Source organism: Garra rufa, chromosome 5 (assembly GCF_049309525.1).
Source record: "Garra rufa chromosome 5, GarRuf1.0, whole genome shotgun sequence".
NCBI lineage: Eukaryota > Metazoa > Chordata > Actinopteri > Cypriniformes > Cyprinidae > Garra > Garra rufa.
The window spans coordinates 28163985-28191526 of NC_133365.1; the positions used below are offsets into that span (position 1 = coordinate 28163985).

Genomic DNA, 27542 nt, shown 5'->3' on the forward strand with positions numbered 1-27542 from the left:
CAGCGACCTCAGGTGGCTGAGGGAAACCCCACAGCCCAGATCATGACACCATCGTGCTGGAAAATGCATTGTTCTTCACCAAACTGTTGTTGGATTGTTGGAAGAAGTTGCTGTTGGAGGGTGTTTTGGTACCATTCTTTATTCATGGCTGTGTTTTTGGGCAAAATTGTGAGTGAGCCCACTCCCTTGGATGAGAAGCAACCCCACACATGAATGGTCTCAGGATGCTTTACTGTTGGCATGACACAGGACTGATGGTAGCGCTCACCTTTTCTTCTCCGGACAAGCCTTTTTCCAGATGCCCCAAACAATCGGAAAGAGGCTTCATCGGAGAATATGACTTTGCCCCAGTCCTCAGCAGTCCATTCGCCATACTTTTTGCAGAAGATCAATCTGTCCCTGATGTTTTTTTTGGAGAGAAGTGGCTTCTTTGCTGCCCTTCTTGACACCAGGCCATCTTCCAAAAGTCTTGGCCTCACTGTGCGTGCAGATGCGCTCACACCTGCCTGCTGCCATTCCTGAGCAAGCTCTGCACTGGTGGCACTCTGATCCCGCAGCTCAATCCTCTTTAGGAGACGATCCTGGCGTTTGCTGGACTTTCTTGGATGCCCTGAAGTCTTCTTAACAATGCAGTGGAAAGTTTTTTATGGGATTAAGTTAATTTTCATGGCAAAGAAGGACTATGCAATTCATCTGATCACTCTTCATAACATTCTGGAGTATATGCAAATTGCTATTATAAAAACTTAAGCAGCAACTTTTCCAATTTCCAATATTTATGTAATTCTCAAAACTTTTGGCCACGACTGTATATATTATGTGTGTATTATATTTTGTTCGGCTTCGGCCAAGAATTTTCATTTCGGTGCATCCCTAACATGGGATTAATCAATACATGCTGATGAACTTTTATTATAATTTATAGTTATATGGTAACGAAAGTGGTTGACATTCAGCCTGTTCTTTTTCATCAGTAGTATTATTTGTGATTTGAATTTTGTGAACAGGAGTTCCTCTTTTGCTATGTTATAAGCTGGGCTTTGAATACACAATCTTGTTGTCACGTTTTACAAGAAAAGATACATCTATACACCTTTCACTTTTCAGGACTAAAACAAAAGATGGATTTATCATTATTCTTAATTAAAAAGCAGAACAACAATAAAACAGTAGGCTACAATGACAAACTAGCGTACATAATATTTATTAACAAAAACGAGTAAGAGGAGGCATGGCATACACCACATGATGTATTATATACAGACTAATAAATTACAGAATGTCTAGCAAACACTGAGGAATCAAACAAATATATAAAAAAATAAAAGAAAGCCTCCATAGCATAATGTGAGGTAAACTGCAAAGATAACAAGCTTTTCAAAATGGAAACAAAAGGAAAAGGAAAACTAAACTGGCTGTTGGTGACAGTGCTTGCATGTTTTTTTTTCTACAAGAATAACAACATTTTCACCTTCTCTAGTTTTAAGAAGCGGTCTTTTACTTTACTTTAGTGTGAAAACCAAATCCTCTGTCCGTCATCGTTTCCTCAACATTTGCACCATTTGTGCAGCGCATTTTCGTGCTCGTACTGACGCGGGTATAAACCATGCTCCATCCCAGAAGAAATTAGACACTCTATACCTGAACAAACTGTATGCATACATACAAAAAAGAAAAATGTTGGAGGACTTGGATATAAGCCAAGCGGAGACTGGTTTTGTAATCAAAACTTCTCTCTCATGAGACTAGCACCAGACCTTACACTACGCCTACATTCTATGTCATCCGCCGGAACGCCACTCTCTCTGAATGCGTATACAAGAGTTAGAGGAAACTAGAGATTACGATTTGTAAAGTTTTAAATATGTTAATTATTCATATATTATGGGTATTTTTTCTGATTTAGTTCTGATTCGGTGAACAGTCAGGTCGGATTTCATCTGATTTTCATTTTTCAGCACATTTGTAGTATTAAAGTTGTGCAGTGCTCAGTACAGGCATTATTACTTGCTCTTTCTTCTATGTGAAATCTGCTATTAGTATAGTGAATAAGTGACAGAGTCAGCAGTTTTGGATGCAGTATATGCATGAATACATTGCTTATACCTCTCATGCTCCTCTTATATTTGCCATCTTGGTGATATGTCATGATATAAACATGAACAGAGGCAAAATTTCCTGTGCACTTTTCCAGCGTATTTTTTCCCACACTGACAGCTACTTTCAGTTGGTTTATGAGAAAGTCTCCTGGCAGAGTGCTGACGTTTTCATCATTACTCCAGGTAGATACACTGAATATTGACTGCGCTGTTTGTACAAGTGATCCAATTTCATCACTTGGGTTAGTTTCATGTTATTGTTTTGATACACACCATTCGCTGAGGTGTAGTGTTTTTAAGCCTTATAAAGTTCAGTTTTCAAGTTAGTTCAAAGAGTGTGATTGGAGTGTCTAATATTGTAATTGGATTGGAAAAGATAATTTTATTTTTAAAGATTGTCCTGGTTTGTTAGAGTAGTTGTGCAGTGTTTCTGAGATCTGGCTTTGTCCTGAATATGGAGACAGAGGCCATTTCAGATTGCCTCTTTTGTTTTTAAATTGAGCAAAATGTGGTTATATATTCACACACTGTCATATATCAACACATATAAGGAATCAAATAAACACAATCAATCACTGAAATAAATAAAATGGCAGCCTGACATTGTTGTCGTCACAAACCATGCTTCTCCTTGTTGCTAATGTGTCTGAACTTATAGTCTGAGCTTCTCTTCATGTTTTTTTGGGATGAGGGCCTGCCACCAAACCTGTTTATGTTGGCGTCTGCCTAATTTGGCAAGCTTCTGTTAGCTAAGTGACAGATGAATTGAAGCCAGAATACAGTAGCGTTTGATTGGGCGTTAGTGACAAAAAATATAAGAAGCATTTTATCTTCCCTCGATAAATGGGTGAAAGTGATTATGCTGTATAGCCGTGCTTATTATATGATTAGTTTAAATCTATTAAGTTTGTTATTTTCAATCCACAGTCAGGTCCAGACAGTCTCAGTCATATCCTAAAGGGTTCCAGTTTGTCACTGATGATTAAACAACAAAACCGTAAATAAAAAATGTCTCCAAACACCCCTCTCTTTTTGTTAATAAGATAGTAAAATATATGTAACTACACAATATGTGTAAAAATGTTGGGTAATTTTTTTAGCTTGTTGGTTCATTTCATTGGGTTACTTTTTAATACTTTTTTACCCAGGTGCTGGGTAGTTTTTTAACTTGGCTGCTGGGTAGGGCTGGGTATCGTTCCAAAATGTTCGATACCGATACCGATACCGATACCCTGAATTCGATACCGGTTCCGAACGATACTTTTTTCGATACTTTTATTTTAAGAAATGTATTTTAACAAGATTACTTTTTCAGGATGTTTGTGTCACTTTCACATCAGGCTTATCTCTAAGACCAATAAACAAAGGAACAAAAGCACAAAATGAACAAAGTGTAGTTAACACAATATATCAGTGAACAGTTTTAACTCAATCAGATTTAAGTATTAGTGATGCTCACTGCTGCTTAAAGGTTTAGTTCACCCAAAAAATTTAATTGTGTCATTAATTATCTACAAATGAACATATTTTGGATTTAATCCAAGAGCTTTCTGATCGTCCCATAGATAAATCTTTGAATAAAGTTATTTTTGTTTACTTTGCACACAGAAGTATTCTCGCAGCTTCATATAATTATGATTGAACCACTTATATCACATTGACTTATTTTGACTATGTTTTTGGTTCCTTTCTGGGCATTGAAAATGCATATCCAGTAAATATAGGAGGATCAGAAAGCTCTTGGATTAAATCCAAATGATCTTCATTTGTGTTCTGAAGATAAACAAAGGTCTTATGGGTTTGGAACAACATTAGGGTGAGTTATTAATGACAGAATTTTCATTTTTTGGTGAACTAACCTTTTAAGATCACCTGAAATCACTCAACAGTTCTTCTTCAGAAAAATTAGCATGTAGCACCGATATTGATTCTTCGTGGTCTATTTTGATTGCTGATGTTTTACAAGCAAATGGGCTGATTCTGAAAGCCTTTTTAATATATTTAGTTACACAGCAAGGGACAAGAATGAATGATAATATGAGTACATGAACAATATGTTTATTTTCTCTATTATAGGTACAGCCATTTACATTAGAGGCAACCACTGCATTAAGATTAAAATCTAAATAAGTGACAAAATATATTATAAATAACAAAAAATAAACGACACAAAATAGGCTACTCTTTCAAAATTCAAAGTGCAAACAGAGACCGAATCTTCAAGCATGATACAGAGCTATTAATAGACAACTACACAACTTATTAGCCCACATACTAATAACAGCTTCGATATTTTATGTAGCCTAATTTGCGCGCATTGGGGAGATCGTTCTCTAAACGTGGGGCATTAAAAATGCTTTAAATGCGTGTGCGCGTCTTACTTTTGGTTTCGTTTCAATGATCCCGCGAAACTCGGCGGTGATGAGCGTGCATTCTACAATACAAGAGATTACTTTAACAAAACCTTTTGAAAGTGGGAGGACACAAACGGGATTTTGAAAAGCGTGTCCCCAGTGAAAATTATGCCCCTGCGTGAGTGCAACTCTGCCGCTGAGTTATCGTTTGATGTGAATGTATGTCGCGTTGTACCTATACTGAGACTATATTGAGACTGAGGCGCCAGAATTGTATCTGACAGAATGTGTCAGGTGCGCGATATCCTTTTTACAAATATTGCATCGCACGCTGTTGCGTCAATATTGGCATAATGTAGCAATACTTTTGATCGCTTAAACATCGTTTGCGTTAAATGTATGCTATGCTTTAAAGTATAGTGTACATTACAGCCTCATATTTGACAAGCTCTGGGCGAGTGGGCGTAACCGCCGTAAACTATTGATTTTCAAGGCAGTCTCGCCGCAGCTAATCACCAGCATTTGATCCGGGCACGTTAAAGATACCGTACGTTTTCTAGCTCACTGACGTTGACAAGATTATATCCTTGGGTATCGAAATTTGGTACCGAACGAAAATGATTTTTTCGATACTCGATAGTATCGAGACAATTCGGTCGGTGCTTAAAAAGTATCGAACTCGATACCCAGCCCTACTGCTGGGTCATTTTTACTGTAAATACAAATGTTGACCCAATGTCGGGTAGTCTGTGCCAAACCGGTTAAAACTAGATACATTTTTCAGCAGTCATTTTGTGCTCTGCTCTAAGAGAAAATTTGACTAATGGGAAAATTCCTGAATGAAATTATGCTTTGTATTACATTTTATTCCTTTCAAATTATTACTGTACAAAACATCTGTAGTCTCACATATTTCCATTTTTGTTTAAACGCTAGCCTACTACAAACACAGCATCCCCTGAATTTACACTCAAAGCAAACAAAAAGACTGTAAAAGCCTGACTGCCATTAAATCAAAAATATTGTATATTAACTGTACTTGTCCTATATATATATATAAAACATTTTAGAGCGCATTTTTATTATTTAAAATAATATAGCTTCAGTTGGTTGACTGACGCACAGACGCAGCACTATGTCAAAAAAACTGCCCAGCAAATGGGTTAATGTATAAAACCCAACAAGCTGTATTAAAATTTCTCAGCATGTGTTCTGTCCAATATTTAACCAGCGCTGCGTTGCCAAATAACCCGAATAATGGTTGTTTTTATCCCAGTGTAGTAATGAATTTTAAGTTAACAGAAAAGGTCACACTGGATGTGCAATTACTAAATGTGTATCTGTGTAAAAATCATCATTTGAATGTTTATCTGTAAAGTCCCTGGTAGAGAGTGAAACATTATACTGTGAGATGCTGTTTCACTTGACTCCCTTCATTGAGAATCTTTTTTCTCTCTCTCTTTCTCTCTCTCTTAAACACTCTCTGTCCTCAGTTTGAACATAACTGGATAGACTGACTATTATATAACATTCATTCAGTGCAACAAAAATGAGTTCTGATAGAGACACAGACAGAGGGAGAGAGAGACAGACAGACAGAGAGATTTTAGAAGTCCAGTCCAGAGAAAGAAAATGAGATGAGTACAGAGAAAGATTTGTTGTAACCTATTTTACTAAAGTCTCATTCTTACACTCAGATGTAAAAAACTGTCTCTCTTTCTCTCTCTCTCTCTCTCTCTCTCTCTCTCTCTCTCTCTCTCTCTCTCTCTCTCTCTCTCTCTCATATATATATATATATATATACAGTCAAGCCGAAATTATTCATACCCCTGGCAAATTCTGACTTAAAGTTACTTTTATTCAACCAGCAAGTTTGTTTTTTTATTAGAAATGACACAGACGTCCCCCAGAAGATAATAAGACGATGTACAAGAGGCATCATTGTGGAAAAAATTATTACTCTTTTATTTACATTTGAACAAAAAGTTGCATGGTTATTACAGCAATCAAACACTTTCTATAACTGCTGACCAGCTTTTTGCATGTCCCGTTCATCTTTAACGATGAGCTCCAACTCTTTCAGGTTGGAGGGTCTCCTTGATCTTTAGCTCCATCAATTGGATTTAAGTCAGGACTCTGGCTTGGCCACTGCAAAACATTAATGTTTTTGTCTACTAACCATTTCTTCACCACTTTTGCTGTGTTTTGGGTCGTTGTCGTGCTGAAATGTCCAGTGGTGCCCAAGGCCAAGTTTCTCTGCAGACTGCCTGATGCTGTTGTTGAGAATTTTGATGTATTGCTCCTTTTTCATGGTGCTGTTTACTGTGATTAGGTTCCCTGATCCACCGGCTGAAAAACACCCCCAAAACATTAGGTTCCCACCACCATGTTTGACAGTGGGGATGGTGTTCTTAGGATTAAAGGCTTATGCCAAATGAAGGCTACATCATTGCGGCCAAACAGTTCAATTTTTGTTTCATCTGACTGTAAAACAGAAGACCAGAAGTCTTCTTCTTTGTCCAGATGAGCATTTGCAAAGTCCAAGCGGACTTTTGTGTGCCTTATCTGTAGAAGTGGTGTCCTCTTTGGTTTGTGTACGTGGAACCCAGCGATGTGCAGTGTCCATTGGACTGTCTGCCTTGAGATGTTGCCATCAGCAGAGCCCAGATTCATCAGGATGGCCTTGGTGGTGATCCTTGGATTCTTTTTTTACCTCTCTCACTATCCTCCTGGCCAGCACAGGTGTCACTTTTGGCTTCCGACCACATCCTCTGAGATTTTTCACAGTGCAGAGCGTCTTGTATTTTTTAATAATACTTTGCACTGTAGCTACTGGAACTTCAAAACATTTAGATATGGTCTTATAGCCCTTTCCTGACTTGTGAGCAGCAACAATGCGCAGCGGCAGGTCCTCAGTGAGCTCCTTTGTCTTAGCCATGACTGTCCACAAACCAACAGCAGAGAGCTTCTGTTTTTCACCTGTTGAGTTGATTAAAACAGCTGTTCCCAATGAATCAGGGTAATTAGGATGCTTTAGAACAGCTTGGACTATTTGGAATGGTATAGAACTTTGGATTTTCTCATAGATTGTGACAGTTTGCAAAGGGTATGAATAAGTTTGGACATGCCACTTTTTGTTCAAAAGTAAATAAAAGCTGAGAAATATTTTTTTCCACAATGATGCCTCTTGTACATCGTCTTATTATCTTTTGGAAAAAGTCTCATTTCCGGTCAAAAAAAAAAAAAACTTGCTGGTTGAATAAAACTTTAAGTCAGAATTTGCCATGGGTATTAATAATTTCTGGCTTGACTGTATATATAAAACACTTTACAATAAGGTGTCATGTGTTAACAATAGTTAATGTAGTAACTAACATGAACAATGCCTTTATTACACTATTTATTAATCTTTGTTAATGTTAGTTAATAAAAATACAGTTGTTCATTGTTTGTTCATGTTAGTTCACAGTGGATTAGCTAATGTTAACAAACACAGTTTGTGATTTTAATAATGCATTAGTAAATGCTGGAATTAAAATCAACTAACATTAATAAATGCTGTTGAACTATTGTTCATTCCTAGTTCATATTAACTAATGTAGTTAGCTAATGTTAACTAATGAACATTATTGTAAAGTATTACCGATTTTTATTTACATTTTTTGTGTGTGTGTGTGTGTGTGTGTGTGTGGATTTTGTATTAATGTTGTAAAAAATGTGTTAATTTAACCAAATCTCATTTATCAGTGCTTAGACATTACAACTAAACTAACTATAGTGTACTCTAAAATGTTAGTGAAGAGGAAGAACACTAGAAGAATCAAGCAATCAGATGATTGTGTATTTGGTCGTTGGTTAGTGTGGGTATGTGGGTAGTGTTGAAGTTGTGCAGATGTGTTAACAAACCACCAAACCTCTCCACTCCTGTTAATTAACCTGTCACTCTGTGAGTATCTATTGCTGGTTTCCATGGTAATTTAAGGATGGTGGGTCAATTAAAATGAACGCTTCACTGTAAACGTGCTGGGACTGTTGCTCAAGCAAGGTTGTGTGAGGACAATTTTTATGTATGTGTTTGCACATCTTATCTTGGTGTTAAAGCTGCTTTAATTATCTGGATTCACAGCTTATTTATATGCAAATATGTCTTTAAATAAACCATTCTTAGGTTGATTTCTCTAAAATGCTTATATGGTGCTATCAAAAAATTACTTTATTGTTTGAGTATCCTGGCCAGCCCCACAGCAATAACAGGTTTATGACAGCTTTGACTAATCATATTCAGATTTGATGCTGCTAGAAGTGCAGAAATAACACATTTCAGCTTTAAATGAGAAGTTCGTTTCCAGAACAAAAATTTACAGATAATTTACTCACCCCCTTGTCATCCAAGATGTTCATGTTCTTCTTTCTTTAGTCATAAAGAAATTATGTTTTTTGAGGAAAACATTTTAGGATTTCTCTCCCTATAGTGGACTTCTATGGTTTGAACTTCCAAAATGCAGTTTAAATGCAGCTTCAAAGGGCTCTAAATGATCCCAGCCGAGGAAGAAGGGTCTTATCTAGTGATATGATCAATTAATTTCTAAAAAAGTTGACAATTTTTATACTTTTTAATCTCAGCTTTTTCTCCTCCAACTTCAGAATCGTCCTAGACATCTGCAGAAGTACCGACCCAGTGTTTACAAAATGAATGTGTAAAGAAGATCAAACCGCCTTTACAAAAATAGATGAAACTGCGTTGAGAAAATTAGATGGTTTTAAAAATTAGATGGTTTTTTGACATACCCTATCTGTCTTGAACCAGTATACAGAGCTAGACAAAATGAGCATTTGAGGTTAAAAAGTAAATAAATTGTTTTTTTTTTTTTTTTTTTTTTTTCAGAAAATAACCAGTCATTTTGCTAGATAAGACCCTTCTTCCCCGGCTGGGATAGTTTAAAGCCATTTGAAGCTGCATTTAAACTGCATTTTGGAAGTTCAAACTCACAGGCACCATAGAAGTCCACTATATGAAGAGAAATCCTGATTTTTTTCTCAAAAAACATAATTTCTTTATGAATGAAGAAAGAAAGAAAGACATGAACATCTTGGATGACAAGTGAATGAGTAAATTTTTGGTTGTGGAAGTGAACTTCTCTTTTAAAGTGATAGTTCATCCAAAAATATAATATTTAAATCCATAAAACCTTTGTTCATCTTTGTATCAATAATTAAGGTATTTTTATTCATATTTCTTCGTTTTTGTTGATCCATTAAAAAGTAAGCAACATTTTAAAGCTTTAAACAGTTCATAAAGACATATATACAAATGTACAAATAATCCATATGAATCGAGCAGTTTAATACAAAACTTCTGTAGAGAGATACATCATTTATATGAAACATTTTAATTAATTTATTTATTCATATGAACATTAATCATGTCATGATTGAACATGCCGCACACACACATTAAAACTTACATTGATGTTTGAAAATGTTGATTATATAATCTTTCAGTTGATGGACAAATTGAAAAGAGTATATTGAAAATATCTTAATTTGTGTTGAATGCTTTATAGGTTTGGAATAATTTGACAGTAAGAAATTGATGACAAAATACATATCTCTATGATTTGAATGTCATACTTCTGTTTTTTTTTTTTTTTTTTTAAATGAGTTTGTTTATATTCCCTAAGAAAATTCATTGGCAACAGCAGGCAAACACAACCTATCATTTATGTGATTCCATTGGACGTCTTTGCGATTCTGTTGTTTTAGAAAGCACATATAAAGAAGAAAAATAAAATATACTGATGCAGTCCATTATCATATTCATGAAACACATGGGGCACTGAGTTGCTGTGTGTGTGCGTGTGTTTGAGTGTGTGTGTGTGTGTGTGTGTGTGTGTGTGTTTCAGAAACATGAGCCCTACCCCTCTCATGAAGACATTAAGGAAGCCTGCTGATAGCCCATATCATCTCCATCGGCCTTAAGTCTATGCATTAAAAGCGCATTGATTTCTCATTTAAGTGTGTGCGTGCAAGTCAGTGTCTGTGTCTGTGTGTGTGTGTGTGTGTGTGTGTGTGTGTGTGTGTGTGTGTGTGTGTGTGTGTGTGTGTGTGTGTGTGTGTGTGTGTGCGGTGGGGGTCTGGTCCCTTCTGCTAAACAGCTGTGCCTGAGTCTTAAGTATTGTTTGAGTATAAAAGATGTAGATCACAAAACGAAAGGAGAAACAAAGAAGACAATAAAGTGATCATAGCCATCAAATCAGATTCTGTTACTATATTCAGAGACAATAGCAAAAAGACGAGAATCATTTCCCTTCAGTCCGCTATCTTTCACTGGTTTTGTGCCAAAAGACACACACACACACACACACACACACACACACACGCACACACAATTACTAGTGGAGGTGCTGAGCTGATATTAGAAATGTCGCTGTCTCAAGGAATTCCCATCACTTCATCCCTCTATCGCTTTCTCTCTCACACTACTCTCTCTGTCCACAGCCATGTACACACACACACACACACACACACACACACACACACACACACACACACGAGTTCCTCACAGTCATTCTGTCTTGCTCTTTAAGTCTCTCTTTACTAAATCACTGTCTATCTGTCTGTATGTGTGTGTCTGTCTGTCTCTGACAGTCACACACACTCAGTTCCTCATACAGCCTCTGTGTGTGTGATATGGTTTGTGTGAGTGTGTATTGTGTTTGCTCAGCTCTTTTCCAGTTTAGTTGCTTGGGTCTCTGTCCTCAGGTTCTGAGAGACATTACAGTCCTCTCATAGAAACAGACAGATGTGTGCCTCTGTGCTTGGATAGTTCATGCAAAAATGCAAATGCTGTCATCATTTACTCGCCCCTATACTGTTCCAAACCTATGGAAGCAAGTTTTTGCCACTGAATAAAAAATATTAAAATTTTTTTTAAAGTAATTGCAATTTATCTCACAGTTCTGACTTTTCTGGCAATTGCGAGTTTACTATTTTTCTCAGAATTGTGAGGTATAAACTTTATAAAGTCAGAATTGTGAGATATAAACTTGCTATTCTGAGAAAGACTGACATGTTCTCAGAATTTAACTCACAATTGAGTGTTACAAAGTCAGAATTTCGAAATAAAAACTCATAATTCTGAGTTTTCTCAGACAGCAAGTTTATATCATGCAATTCTAACTTTATAACACGCAATAGTGAGTTATTAAGTCAGAGTTGAGAGAAATAAACTTTATAAAGTTAGAATTGTGAGATATAAACTTGCAGTTCTGAGAAAGACTGATATGTTCTCAGAATTTAAACTCGCAATTGCGACTTTTCTCAGAATTCAGAGATTATATCTTGCAATTGTGACTTTTTTCTCAGAACTGCAAGTTTAAATCCTGCAATTCTGACTTTATAACACACAGTTGTGACTGAATTAATAAAATAGGTTGTACGACAAACTCGCAATTGTGAGTTATATAAAGTCAGAATTGCAAGGTAAACTCACAATTATGAGAAAAAAATCAGAAACACGAGATACAAACTTGCATTTGCGAGAAAAAAGTCAGAATTGCTGGTTTTCTTGCAATTTATACTTTATGGCCCGGTTTCCCAGACAGGGCTTAGACTAAGCCAGGATTAGACCATAGTTCAATTAGGACATTTAAGTAATTTTTATAAACATGCTTAGAAAAAAACATTACTGGGGTGCATCTTGAGACAAAACAAAGGCACTGATATATTTTAAAATCAATCAGTGCAATTTTATTTCAGTTGAAACAACTCAGACTTACATTTTAGTCTAGGACTAGGCTTAAACCTTGTCTGCGAAACCGGGCCTATAACTCGCAATTGCAAGTTTAAATCATGCAATTCTAACTTCATTTCTCAGAATTGCGAGTTTATATCCTGCAATTCTGACTTTATATAACTCACAATTGTGAGTTTGCTTCACGCAATTCTGAGCAAAAAAGCCAAAATTGTGAGATAAAAAGTTTTTTATTTTGTGGCGGAAATGGGCTTCCATAAACCTGTATGACTTCTGTGAAACACAAAAGAAGATCATTTCAGAATGTTGGTTCCACTGAATGGACAAAGCTCCATTACTCCATAAAATGATTCTATGTTCAACAGAAGAAAGAACATCATACAAGTTTATAATGGCACAAATTGACAGAATTTTAATTTTTAGGTGAAATATCTCTTTAAGGAGCCAGAAAGTTATAACAGTTTTAAAGCATTGTTCCCAGTCACAATTTCATAGTATTTTGTAATGTAACTGAAAATTATTTGTCATTAAACATGTTTTAAAAGCCTCAATTCCTTTACTTAAAAGTATTTAAAGAAACCAAAATAGTTACTGGCATTACATAGATAATGTTTTAAAATTTGCATTACATCCAGGTGTGGTTACAGCTAACTGGCCCATACTAATCAGAAACAAAACATGACTCCTTGGAACCGACTGGACCAGTAAAACAATAATTTTGTCTTTTATGGGTCATTCCAGAATTGGAGGACATTTAGGCATCCAAAATTTTGAAAAATTGGCCCTTTATTTTACAATTTTTTATTATGTATTTCATAAAAACAGGCAATATACCATTAAATAATTTGATTCGTCCAGCTCAGGTATCAAAGGCACACTTTTTATAATACTCTTTATTTTATTTTTTTGGTGCTCGATGCAACCCTGTTACCAATACTCAGGAACCTGAAAAAAGTATATTTATTGATTTTTTAAAATATAATTTCCTGCCATTAGGTATAGAAAGTCACAATCACACTATACAAATATTTAATTTTAGATATCACTTGATTTAAATTAATTTCAGTAACTTTTGAGTTCCATCTTTGCCAAATTTTTAACTTTTGACGTTTAATTTGACTGATTTCAGCATATATTTTCAAGTATTTGCTAAAATGCATGATGCATATAATCCTTCAAACAACGGTAAGGACAATAGCTCAAGCCCCTGTGAGCTAAAAAAGGTCATTTATTATTATTTTAATAAAAATTATACGGTAACAGGGTTGAAATTTAAGTAACAGGGTTGCAAAAAGCTACAGGGATTGATAGATAGATTACTTTTGATTAAAGATCAGGTCAATAATGTTTTGATCTTAATGTAAAATGCTTTTTTTTCATGAAATCTGTTGAATAAACGCGATTCGATTATATGAGAAACTGAAATATATTATAAAGATGAGTCATGAGAGAAGGCCACAGACTCTATCTTGTTCTGAACTTTATTTTTATTCATACAGAATAAAAATCTGTCCCGAGTCATTTCTGTTGCCCGGTCTCGTTCATCTACAAACACCACGCAGAGTTAAATGAAGACCGGTCACATGAACTATTGATAATAGATCGTCCCTTATGAGTGGACTGAAGGAGATTCAACCCTGTAAAATGTATTTTAACAGTTATATTTAACATTCAATTTGGTCATCTAGAAGGTGGGACAAGAGAAAATGGCATTTAAGTGGGTACTAGAGACTTTTTTTATTATTATTAATGTTTAGGAGAAAAAAAATCTTCAAGTCTATATATATTTAGTTTCAGGACAAGTGTTTTTTACACAGTGACTAATTTTTTTGTATATTATACATAGATTATTTGAAATTTCATAGGTGGGACATGAAATGTCCTCCAATTCTGGAATGACCCTTATATTCATGCTACAACAGATGCATCTTAGATCTTTCTAAATATTTGCGTGTTCACAAGTGAAATGTGTGAATACTGTTGATAATGTACAACCTTGTTGTTGAAATGCAGCTGTATTGAAGTCCGGCTGCTGAACTAACATGAGCGTGCTTCGCATGCTTCTCTCTTATCAGCCAACTGAAGGTTGTTCAAGAGGAATGTCTGAGGTGGAGTCAGCACAGTTTGGGTTGGTAACAGTTGCCTGGCAACACTGCTTCAGTCTGTAATAGTTGCCAGGCAGCACAGCTTCAAGTTGGCAACGTCAGCTGCACTGACAGATATGGTTTGTGTGTGTGTGTGTGTGTGTGTGTGTGTGTGTGTGTGTGTGTGTGTGTGTGTGTGTGTGTGTGTGCGCGCATGTGTTTGTGTGTTTTCTCTCTCCTTAAGTCTCATTGGCTAAAAAGAGCGAAGCCCATAAAAGTGAAGTTATTTGCTGGCATTTGACCTCAAACTCCTAAGAGATGTGAAATCTAATGTGCCTAAAAGGTCTCTAAAATGATATCAGTTTTTTATCTTTTCTGTTTGTCTTACTACTTTCTCTGTGTGCTTTGATATAGTTACCGTCTTTTGTATTTCTCTCACATACACTCTTTCTCTTTTCTTAGAGGATATGAATTATAGAGGAAGTTGACATGACTTTTCTTCTGCATGCATGTCTGCTTCCATGGCAACACTATGGTAATGATAACTCAGTTCTGATTGGTTGAAGTTGTTGTAATTCTGGGTGTATTTTGGTCTGAGCTTGAGATTGATGTCCACTGAGGATGGGGGCTGACATTTTAGACACAATTTTTTTTCTCCTCCAGTCAAAATGGTCCCAAGTACAGTAACACACACTGGTTTCTGAATGAATCATGGGTTTTGAACAAATCAGTGGAGAATGATTCAAGTCACTTGTTGCCACCTACTGGCATAGCAGTGTTACTGGCAGAAAGAGTAAAACCTCAGTCTGTCTTGAACATGCAAGTACAGTGACACAAACAAAGACTGTATTGGTCTGTATATCATCTTGACCAATCACATTGAAGGACCAGTTTTAATTTACAAGTGCTGGGGTCTCAATGCCTATGTAATGTAATTTCACTGTTGTCAATCTCAGCTGTTTTATTGATAGGTGTCACATGAGAAAAGCTAGTGACAGAGCTCTTCTCACTGCATCTGAATTATATGTACTGCCTTGACAAATCAATAACCCCCCCCCATTCGCTCTTTGTCTCTTGTGTTTTGTGTGTGTGTGTTACACTGCTGCTTTGTCAGTATCTAAAAAGGTGAAACTTCTTCTATAGATCGGACTAATCAACAGGTTAATTAAACAATAAATCAGTTATTCTTCTTGGAGACAATAGTCCTAAGTAACAGGGGCTTTAAACATTTTTTTTTTGTTGTTGTGTGGAACACTACCATGCATAAATAGTTTGTTAAATATGTCTCTGTGAATATTTTTCTATTGTAAAATGCCATGTTGATCTCATCTGGTGTGTTAAACTGACTTTGATTTATATTCTTTCTTCACAGACTTGTCGAAAAACCGTTTTTGTGAAATCCCTCCAGAAGTTTGTATGTTTGCACCACTGGAGTCATTAAACCTCTACCACAACTGCATAAAGGTGGTCCCAGAGGCTATTATCAACCTACAGATGCTCACCTACTTGAACATCAGGTAACACTCACTCATCATATCATTGTCTGTTAACTCACTTTAATATCTTATTATAACTGATCTCTTTCTAAGGCTGTCTTGGCATCTGGCTTTCACGAATTGTTCAAGTTATAATAAAAATTATGTTTTTTGAATAATGCGTAGAAATGCATTTGAATCAATTGACTGCAAATAAAGTAAATGCTTTCTATTTAAAAATATTTTAAAATTTATTTTACTCTTTTGAATAATTCTTAGCAACATGTTTGGGGTCAATTACTATTTATGTTTAGCTAGAATGCATTAAACTGATCAAAAGTGGCACTAGATATATTATACACTACCAGTCAGATTTTTAATGTTTTTTTTGTTTTTTCAGAAGTATCTTCTGCTCACCATGCCTGCATTTATTTGATCCAAAGTACAGCAAAAACAGTACAAATATTTTTACTATTTAAAATTGTTTTCTATTTAAATATAGTTTAAAATGTATTCCTTTGATTTCAATACTGAATTTTTAGCATCATTACTCAAGTCACATGATCCTTCAGAAATCATTCTAATTTTCTGATTTATTATTATTATGTTGAAAACAGCAGACTATAATTTTTTTCAGGTTTCTTTGATGAAGAGAAAGTTCAGAAGAACAGAACTGATCTGAAATATAAATCTTTTTTAACATTATAAATGTCTTTATCATCACTTTTGATTCATTTAAAGCATCCTTGCTAAATAAAACTATTAATTTCTATAATTTCTCTCCCACAAAAAAAAAATTAAATAAAATTATACTGACTCCAAGCTTTTGAATGGTATAGTGTATAATGTTACAAAAACATTTTATTTCAGATAAATGCTGATTTTTGGATCTTTATATTAATCAAAGAATCTTGAAAAAAAAAAAAAACTTAACTGTTTTAATTAGTGGTGGGCCGTTATCGGCGTTAACGTGCTGCGTTAACGTGAGATTCTTATCGGGCGATAAAAAAATATCGCCGTTAATCTATTCTCAAAGTTGGGTTGGGAGCTGGGTCTAATTACTACGCCAGATATGATGACTTTCACCTTGATATTTTAGCGCGAATGACGTATACCTAGTCGAATTGCACTGTAAGGGGCGAGAACGAGTCTTCAACTTCTGTGAAATTACCACATCAAATGAGACGTGCATACATGGATACAGCTATGAAACCGCTTCAGTGCAGGTGCGTTGCTAGACCCTTTTTACTGGGGCACGTGAGTTATAATTTACTTTGATAATCCCGAAATAAAGACATTAAACTATATGCAACAACTGAATTGACGCTTCTAAAAGCAATGCAGTTTAATCGAAGACTATGCACGCAGAAATCCATGTCCGTGCGCGTCTGTGTATTTAACGGCAATGCGCACGTCGTGCAGCCTTTTGCGCAGAAGTACTTGGTTACACAAGTTTGTATAGGTAATTATGTTGTAAATGCAATTGCCCACCCCTAGTTTTAATTGATAATAATAATAATAATAAATATTTTTTAACAGCAAATCAGCATATTAGAATGATTTCTGAAGGATCATGCGACACTGAAGAGTGGAGTAATGATGCTGAAAATTTAGCTGTCATCACAGGAATAAATTAAATCTTAAAATATATTCAAATAGAAAGCAGTTTTTTAATATTATAATGGTATTTTACAATATTACTGTTTTTACTGTATTTTTAATCAAATAAATGCAACCTTGGTGAGTATAAGAGGCAAAAGAGCCTCCAGATTTTACAGATCCAAAACCTTTGAATGGTAGCTACTATCATTCAGCAGCTGTAATGGGTTTAATTGATTTCAGTTGTTCTTTGGGTTCTCCCATTAGAGAAAGTAATAAAGGTTGAAATGTGTGTTTATTGAAGCCAACCCTTGTGTTTTCAGTCGAAATCAGCTGTCCGTTCTCCCCAAGTTTCTCTTCAATCTTCCTCTGAAAGTGCTGGTGGTCAGCAACAATAAACTCCTGTCTATTCCTGAGGAGATCGGAAAGGCCAAAGACCTCATGGAACTGGTCAGTGTATACTTCCTAATGTGTGTGTTTCTGTGATGTTTGTATACAATATGTTTTCTCTTTTCAGGACATCAGCTGTAATGAGATCCAGGTGCTTCCTGTTCAAATGGGGAAACTCCTCGCGTTACGAGAACTCAACATACGAAGAAATTATCTACAAGTGTTACCAGATGGTATGGACACCTACACAAGACAGATATGTCAACTTACTGTATATACACTGACAGAACTGCATTTAGTGTGTATACTAGTTGTGTTAATACTATCAGTTAGAAAGGAAATTCTCATTATATTTTTCTTTATTTTCTTTCTTGCAGAGTTGTCCGATCTGCCATTGATCAGGTTGGATTTCTCCTGTAATAAAATCACAGAGATTCCCATATCTTACCGCAAACTTAAGCAGATGCAACACATCGTTCTTGACAACAACCCCATGCAGTCTCCTCCTGCCCAGGTGTGTCTATACTCATCTGTTACTGTCTATCTCTTCATGTATCGAGCTAAAGATTATACATTGTTGTTAATGTCTGATGTTTATTTATTTGCTGTTGGCGCCATCCAGTGGCCGACAATGTGAAATCCATAAAATATCAGGGGTATGGATGCAATGATGATAGCTCTTCCTTGTTCTAACCACACCCAAGGTGCCACATGAGCCAAAATAAAAAATCTGTGGTCAAATTAATTGCAGTGGACAAAGCTTTGATTGAGAAACAGTCAGAATAAATGTGATGTGGTTTCAGAGTGTCAAAATAAACAAATAAATAGTGAATGCATGCTAAAATAACTAAATAAACAATAATACACACTATAAAGCTTGATGATTTAATGTCTGAAATTTTAAGAATTGAATACGTAACATTTTGAATTTGTATTATAATTGTACAATTTTAGGGCAAAGTATATTTCTTATTATTTTACTAAATACTTATTGTTACAGTATAATAACATTATTACAATTTAATATTTACATATATTTATAGTTTCTCATTTAGTTTTTTTACATTTTTTATTTAGTTTTATTTTTGGTAATAATAACAATAAAATCATAATATATATTGAATGGGTTGAAAAACTTATATAAATAACCAATTGTGAACACCCAAACCCCAATCATTCTAGACGCGATAAACCGGTATTGGCGATAACCGTGAAATTCAAATCATGAAATATTGATATCGTCTTAATTTAGGGTGTGACGATACACCGGTATTGGCGATAAGCACAATATTTAAAGAGGACAGAGAAAGACACAGTTCATCTGTGCCTTGAAGAAGAAGAAGTGAAAATGCATGAGCCCTGTGTTTATCAGTATCCCTATGTTCATTTGGTTTAAAAGAAAATGTTTCTATAGATATCGCGATGTATCGATATTGAAAATTCTTTTGGCCACAATAACCGTGGTGTAAAAAATCGAATATTGTGACAGCCCTACTAGAATGACTTGAAAATTCACTTGAAAGTGAATGTTCCTGTTTTTTTTTTTTCATATCACAATATCCTGTAGACTAAAGGATTAGTTCACTTACAGAATAAACATTTCCTGATCATTTACTCAACCCCATGTCACCCAAGATGTTTGTGTCTTTCTTTCTTTATCAGTGGATAAGAAATTAAGATTTTTGAGGAAAACCTTTTAAGATTTTTCTTTATATAGTGAACTTTAATAGGGATCAAGTTAAAGGTCCAAATGAAAGTTTCAATGCAGCTTCATATGGAAAAAAAGTGTTTACTTTTCAACCATAAATGCTCATCTTGCTCTAGCTCGACTTCGCGCATTGGATAGTCATGTTGGAAAGGTGTTTACAAAGCAAATGTGCAAAGAAATTCACCCTTTACAATTAAAAAAGGTAAAACAACGATGCTGGATAACTTTGAACTAGGAGGAGAAAATGAGATGGAGTTTTTCACCCGAAGTAAACAGATGAAGAATTAACTGCGTGTGACCTTTCCAATGTGATTACATAATGCGTGAAGTCACGGACACACATCAGAGAGCTAAGGCAAGACGAGCATTAATGGTTAATAAGTATATAAATGTGTATTTTTCTTAGAAAATGACAGATTGTTTTGTTAGATAAGACCCTTATTCCTCAGCTGGGATCGTTTAGAGCCCTTTGAAACTGCAATTTGGATCTTCAACCCACTGATCCTCATTGAAGTCCACTACATAGAGAAAAATCCCGGAATGTTTTCTTCAAAAACCCTCATTTCATTTTCCCTGAAGAAAGAAAGAAATTAACATCTTGGATGACATCGAGGTGACTATATTATCAGGAAATGTTTATTCTGAAAGTGAACTAATCTTATAAGAATGTTCTGCTTGCAGTAATGTCTGTTTCCCTTGTATTTAGTTATAATTCCCCTGTAGAAATGTTATCGCAAAACCACATTGCCTACACTGTAGAAAGTTTTCACCAGATTCAACTTAAAAACCTAAGTTCAACAGCTGCCTTAAGTTTTTAAGTTTAATCAGCTTAAAACTACAAGTCATTTTAACTTATTACAATAAAAATGAGTTGATATAACTTTTGAGTTTAAATGACTTAAGTTGATTTAACTTAAAATCTTAAGGCAGCTGCTAAACTTAAGTTTTTAAGTTGAAACTGTTGAAAACTTTTTACAGTGTAGGTGCTATGTTCACAACCACTGAGCCATCACACTGTGCCCTTGAGCAATGCACTTAGCCCAAGTTGCACCAGTGTTGCTCTGGTGTGAGAGGTACATGGCTCCTGCACATGGCTGTGGGCTGCAAATAAAATAAAAATGTACGAATGTGATCATGTGCAGGACTACGTTGTTCTACTCACACTGTTATCAAAGCACAATGTTCTGAACTTTCAGATTTAATCTCTTCAGAGCATGTTGTCCTTATGCTTGAGGAAACAATAGCTCAAATGTGAGGTGTTGAGAAGGGGTTTTTCCTTTTATTTTAGTTAAATGTTTTGGCTAAACAATGATGTAAAATACTGTTCAAGATGGGTTTTTTTATGATCTGTTGATAACAAAACAAAAGATCTTTTACCATGAGTCGTCTTGCTGCGACATGCAGATTTGGAGTACAGCCAGTCTTTCCTGGACTGAAATTATCTACAATACGTGTAGTTTTCCTTGGAAGTTCCTCGGCAATACCCACAGAGAAAAAAACGTGTGCACGTACAGGTACACACCAGTCAAGTGGCTTTAAAAAAGACAGTTATGTCAGTGTTATTTTAGCTTGTCACATGAAGAGTTTTAAATGTATATATGTATTATTTTTAATATATTTATTTATGAAACAAGCTGAACAGATTTGTGTGTGAAATGCTTATAAATTCATTCTTACATAAATTGTTGCAGTAAGTGAATGAAAACTGGGTTATATAATGTATGAATGCATGTTTATGTGTGTGTGTGTGTGTGTGTATATATATACATATATATACATACAGTTCTGTTCAAAAGTTTGGGGGTTCGAAAGTCAATGCTTTTCTATTAAGTCTCTAATGTTTACCAAGGCTGTGTTTAATAAAAAAACAGTAAAATAGAAATCTTATGTGCTGATTTAATGATTAAGAAACATTTATTTTTTGACAATGAACAATTGTATTTTTATTAACTAACATTAACAAAGATTAATAGTATTAATAGTGCAATAAATGTATTGTTCATTGTTCATTCCTGTTAGTTAGTACATTAACTAATGGTACCAAATGACACCTTATTATAAAGTGTTACCAAAAGTTCAAAAGAACAGCATTTATTTGGAATAGAACTCTTGTAACATTATGAACTGTCACTTTTATCAGTTTAATGCATCCTTGCTGATTAAAAGTAATATAGTGTTAGTTTTGAATAAAAACTGATCTTGTCAGTTTTGAGATAAATTTTCTTCTTTGCTTTCAGATCTGCCTAAAGGGAAAGATCCACATCTTTAAGTATTTAAACCTGCAGGCATGTCGCCTGGATAAAAAACCAGACACACTTGACCTGCCTTCTCTGGGAAAACGCTGCTTGCCTCAGCAGCTGACAGACAGGTATCTACAGCCTTACCTTTCATCCCCATGAACGGTAGACTAACCACACTTGTATTATAACAGCTACGAGTAACAGCACTTTCAGAGCTCTATGAATCATATTGTAAACATTTGTTTTTGTAAATGATCAGGTGTTTACTTCTGCACTGCTGATTTACACAAAACATGCAAAAGCATTTTTAATCTATCATTTATGGGTAACTGCACACTCACCTCACCTCATGTAAGGGCTAACATGTTTATTTAGGGTTATTAAGGGTTTCTTTTTTAATGCAATACAATGTATTGACGATGACACGCACAGGAATAGAAACTCTTGTATACAACAGTTATTCAAACACTGATTCATTCAAGAAAGAAACATTAGAGTGAGTCAAAGAGAATTATTTGTTCAGAAATGCCAATTTCATTCATTAGGAATGAAACACCTCTACTGTGTGTTGTCTTTTAACATTAAAAAGCATTAAACATTTAACTCAATGAATTAATATAGTTTTACTAATTTAATTTAGTTACTCAAAATATATTCAACAATGTTACTCAGTAATATGAGTTGCGGTATAAATGCACAATGTTGCTGTTTCTTCGTTTCTCTGAAATTCTTAACAGTAATTGACCCCAATCTTTTAACATCTTTATTTAGGGTTTTCACAGAAAAGGTCTTCCAAAACTGATATTTCAGAGATAATTTAGCACTTACATTACATGGTTGGCTAGACAACTTATGCCAATTAACTGGAAGCTGTTCTCTTCGCCAATCTATTGGGTAGTGGATTTTTGACCTACTGTTTGCCCTCAGAACTTGAGAAGATACATTTTTGAAGTCAGAATTAAACTTAAATGTATTTAAAAATCTAGAAGTCTGTTCTTATTTTACTTTTAACGACACATGTTCTGGTTAAAATGTGTCCTTTTTATTTTATTAAGATGTTTATGTATGTATACATCTATGTATATACTCTATATGTATATAGAGTGGTGTGAAAAAGTGTTGGCCCCTTCCTGATTTTTTATTTTTATTTTGCATGTTTGTCACACTTTAATGTTTCAGATCATCAAACAAATTTAAATATTAATCAAAAATAACACAAGTAAACAAAACATGCAGTTTTTGAATTAAGTTTTTTTTTATTATGAAGGGAAAACTAAATCCAAACCCACATGGCCCTGTGTAAAAAAGTGTTTGCCCCCTAAACCTAATAACTGGTTGGGCCACCCTTAGCAGCAACAACTGCAATCAAGCATTTGCGATAACTTGCAATGAGTCTGTTACAGCCATAGACTGTAAAAAAGATGGACAACGCGTCTCTGCTTCTTTCCACTATAGAAAAGTGAAGCCAAAACAACTCAATATGGCCGCTACCATCTTGGGGGAAATTACGTCATTTGGAGCCAGAGCATGCGCAGTAGAGGTTCGTTTGGAGCCAGAGCATGCGCAGTAGTGTCGTAAGGCAGAGCCGCGGTGTCAAAGTCCCGCCCAAACTCCCGCAGACCCAATCGCACGATCACAATCATGACACCACACCCCATTTTTATAGCATCAAATAACTACTTAAAAGCGAACTTATTAGAAAAACAAACACCTGCACATGAATCAGTATTATAAGAACTACTTTACACAATGGAAATCATCTTTGGAAAAAAATTATTTGAAGTGTAATTCGATTATTTAGTTTGGCTCATGTCCCATTAGATTACATGGAGAGGGCGGGGTTTATGACCTATACTGCAGCCAGCCACCAGGGGGCAATCGAAAACTTTTGGCTTCACTTTTCAGGACACCTACGGCACGCTTGGTTACAGCGCTGTGCAGGAATTTTTGCCCACTCATCTTGGCAGAATTGTTGTAATTTAGTCACATTGGAGGGTTTTCAAGCATGAACCACCTTTTTAAGGTCATGCCACAGCATCTCAATAGGATTCAGGTCAGAACTTTGATTAGGCCACTCCAAAGTCTTCATTTTGCTTTTCTTCAGCCATTCAGAGGTGGATTTGCTGGTGTGTTTTGGATCATTGTCCTGCTGCAGAACCAAAGTTCGCTTCAGCTTGAGGTCACGAACAGATGGCCGGACATTGTCCTTCAGGATTTTTTTGGTAGACAGCAGAATTCATGGTTCCATTTATCACAGCAAGTCTTCCAGGTCCAGAAGCAGCAAAACAGCCCCAGACCATCACACTACCACCACCATATTTTACTGTTGGTATGATGATCTTTTTTGAAATGCTGTGTTACTTTTACGCCAGATGTAATGGGACACACACAAAAACTTCCACAAAGTTCAACTTTTGTCTCGTCAGTCCACAGAGTATTTTTTCAAAAGCCCTGGGGATCATCAAGATGTGTTCTGGCAAAACTGAGACGAGCCTTTATGTTCTTTTTGCTCAGCAGCTGTTTTCGTCATGGAACTCTGCCATGCAGGCCATTTTTGCCTAGTCTTTCTTATGGTGGAGTCATGAACACTGACCTTAACTGAGGCAACAGAGGCCTGCAGTTCTTTAGATGTTGTTGTTTGTCGCTGAAGCTTTAGAAACGGCTTTCTCATTTATTCCTAAATTTCTTTGGATCTCAACATGATGTGTAGCATTTGAGGATCTTTTTATCTACTTCACTTTGTCAGGCAAGTCCTATTAAAGTGATATCTTGATTGCGAACAGATGTGGCAGTAATCAGGCCTGGGTGTGGCTAGAGAAACTGAACTCAGGTGTGATAAACCACAGTTATGTTTTAACGGGGGGGGGGGGGGGGTTTGGATTTTTTTTCCCTTCATTGATTAATATTTATATTTGTTTGATGATCTGAAACATTAAAGTGTGACAAACATGCAAAAAATTAAATAAATAAATAATAAATCAGGAAGGGCGCCAACACTTTTTCACACCACTGTACTACTACGTTTGTATATACATTCAAGCAAAATTTATTCAGACACCTTCAAAATTTCTCACTTTATCACAGCTTATTCGCTATAGTTTAGAAAATGGTAATAAAATATTACAAAGAAAATTCATCTTGATAATATCAGATACAATCAACATGTTACAATTAACCAAAAATTCAGACAACTTTTACTATGACAATATTTACACAACAATCAATACTTTGTTGACCAATTACCAAGAAATGCATGATTTTGTTCGGTCTGTGGTGTAAAAAGTTTGCATTAGCAATAAAAACAAAACACTTAAGCAAAACATGGTCAGGTCAAAGTGTCTGAATAATTTTTGGTTGCACATTATTAGCAATTTTAGAATTTTTGGGTATTATAAATCACAGTTTACTTTATTTTGCTATCCTCACTTACATAAATGAACTATAGTGTCTTGCAACCACTAATACAGAAAACAATCAAAAATTATATCTGGTGTCTGAATAATTTTTGGTTTGGCTTTATGCATGTAAATGCACATATTATGCTTGCTATTATTTCCTAATGTTTTTCCATTTCCTTAATCGCTTTGTAATTGTAGTAATTCGATATTTACATTAAGTTATGTGTTTTTTCGAAATTAAAAAAAGAAAACTGCATAAGCTTAGCGTACCAAAAGAAAGTCATTTCACTCAAAAAGGGGCTTCAGGACACTCTTTGTTGTTGTTTTTTTCTTATTTATTTACACAATTGCCCATTGACTGTTGTATAAAGATGTTGAATCTTCCAAGTGTGATATTGCTTCATCAATGCCCTCGTCTAACTCTTGGTGTAGTGAAGGGAAATGATGTTGTGTATCTCTTTGTGTTTTTGTTTACATGTATATTTGTTTGTTTTTAAGTATGGAAGATTTCTACCCCAGTAAAAACCATGGCCCTGACTCAGGTATTGGCAGTGACAATGGCGACAAAAGACTTTCGACTACAGAGGTAAACGCACCTATACACACGTTACTCATACACACGCTCAAACAAGCTGTTTTTTTTTTTTTTTTCCAAGTAAAAAAAAAATGTTTTGACAATTCTACCAGGCAACCAAACAAGACATTAGGGTGGGGTAGGGTGGGGTGGCCTAGGCTCATAAATAGGTAGGTCGGTCACACTTGTTGAGCCTGGCCATGGATGTTAAAGGAAGAATGATCTTACAGGATGATTGATGAGTTCTATTATGTGTCAGTAACACAAGTAGCAGTTGATAAGTAAATCTCTTTGCCAGAGGGTGTCTTTTACAAAAAAATGTGATTTTTTTTTTCTTGCCTTTTATCCCGTCTTTTCTTTCTCTCATGCTCTGTGTCTCTTGTTGCACAGCCATCTGATGATGACACCATGAGTCTGCATTCTCAAGTATCTGAGACAGCGCGTGCTGACGCACACATACTTCTCACAAAGCTGGACTCAAACAAAGGTGTGCTTTCAGCGTTAGTAATATCAGTTGTTTTATTAGTCATATAAATACTGACTAATAGGTAATACTTTACGATAAGGTTGCATTGGTTAATATTAATGTTTTAGCTAACATGAACAAACAATGAGCAATACATGTATTACACATTCAATACAGTCGCACATTGTTAGTTCTTGTTAATTCACAGTGCATTAACTAATGTTAACAAGCACAACTTGTGATTTTAATAACGAGTAAGTAAATTCTGAAATTAATATTAAAGGAGAACTCCGGTGTGATCACACCGGAGTTCTCCTTTAATCAAGATTAATAAATTCTGTAAAAGTGTTGTTCATTCTTAGTGTTTATGTTAACTAATGTTAACTAATGAACCTTATTGTAAAGTGTTACCGACTAATCACTACTCACTGAGGATGTAATAAAAAATGTATCTCTCTGCTTACTTAGGCTAGAACCAAATACATTAGCATTGTCATATCCATTGCCATGATAAAACTTTTCGGAGTGTTGTCTTGATAGAAATGTATTTACCCTTCACTCATTGTTCATGTTCACTAAAATGACTAGTAGCTTTTTTCGAAAACATTATAAAATCTTGAAGACAGCAATTTTTAACTGTAATGTGAGTATTAGATTAATTTTAAAGTGCCCCTATTATGCCATGTTAAAGGTAGTTAATATTGTTGTAATAGTCTCTTAAAACAGGTTTACATGTATGCAAGTTCAAAAAACACTTTAGTTTTCTCAAAAATTAGATTTAATTTTACCCCGTTTCTAAATGATTCGTAAACGACTCGTGTGAAGCAGTTCGAAGAATCAGTCTCTCTAAACCCCTCCTTTCAGTGAGCCCTCACCGCTGTGATTGGTCAGATGGTGCAGTCCTTTTGGATTGGTCTACCGCTACAGCGCAAAACGAAACGCCCATTGGCATAACTGAATGACAGCTGTGGAGACCTGTTAATGCATAGAAAAGATAGCCTCGATTTTACCCTATCAATTCGAGCCGGAGTCTGACGATGAAACGGTTGAAGTGGCACATCGACAAGAAACTGTTTTGCAAGCACGACTGGAGCAGGACGTTTCTCAGTGGGTGTCATATTATAACTGTGGAAAGTGCTTGCAATTTGCTTTTGTAAGCGAACCGGGCACACCTCTACGTTGTGAACTTCAACACTGTAACGTACAACCCATAACACTGCGTTAAGCCATCGTTTATCATTATCATTACTTAAACTAATAAGGCAGACAGACAGTCAAGCTGCATCAATCACAATTTTTAGACTACATTGCACTCACAGCTGAACAACAGAACTACAGAAACGCAAGTTAGCCGCTTACCAAGACATGTGCGGGGTTGTTACACACCATAACGTACACAAAG

At 35.4% G+C, this 27542-nt stretch overlaps 1 protein-coding gene across 1 annotated transcript in view; it reads left to right on the top strand.

Moving 5' to 3' along the window:
• lrch2 (leucine-rich repeats and calponin homology (CH) domain containing 2) overlaps positions 1-27542 on the top strand; it is a 96958-nt gene that overhangs the window by 11802 nt on the left and 57614 nt on the right. Inside the window, exons 2-8 of the mRNA XM_073840036.1 lie at positions 15663-15807; positions 17688-17814; positions 17882-17987; positions 18132-18268; positions 21700-21830; positions 25599-25686; positions 26065-26161. Of these exons, the coding sequence (XP_073696137.1) occupies positions 15663-15807; positions 17688-17814; positions 17882-17987; positions 18132-18268; positions 21700-21830; positions 25599-25686; positions 26065-26161 (831 nt within the window). The remainder of the gene's footprint in view (positions 1-15662; positions 15808-17687; positions 17815-17881; positions 17988-18131; positions 18269-21699; positions 21831-25598; positions 25687-26064; positions 26162-27542) is intronic.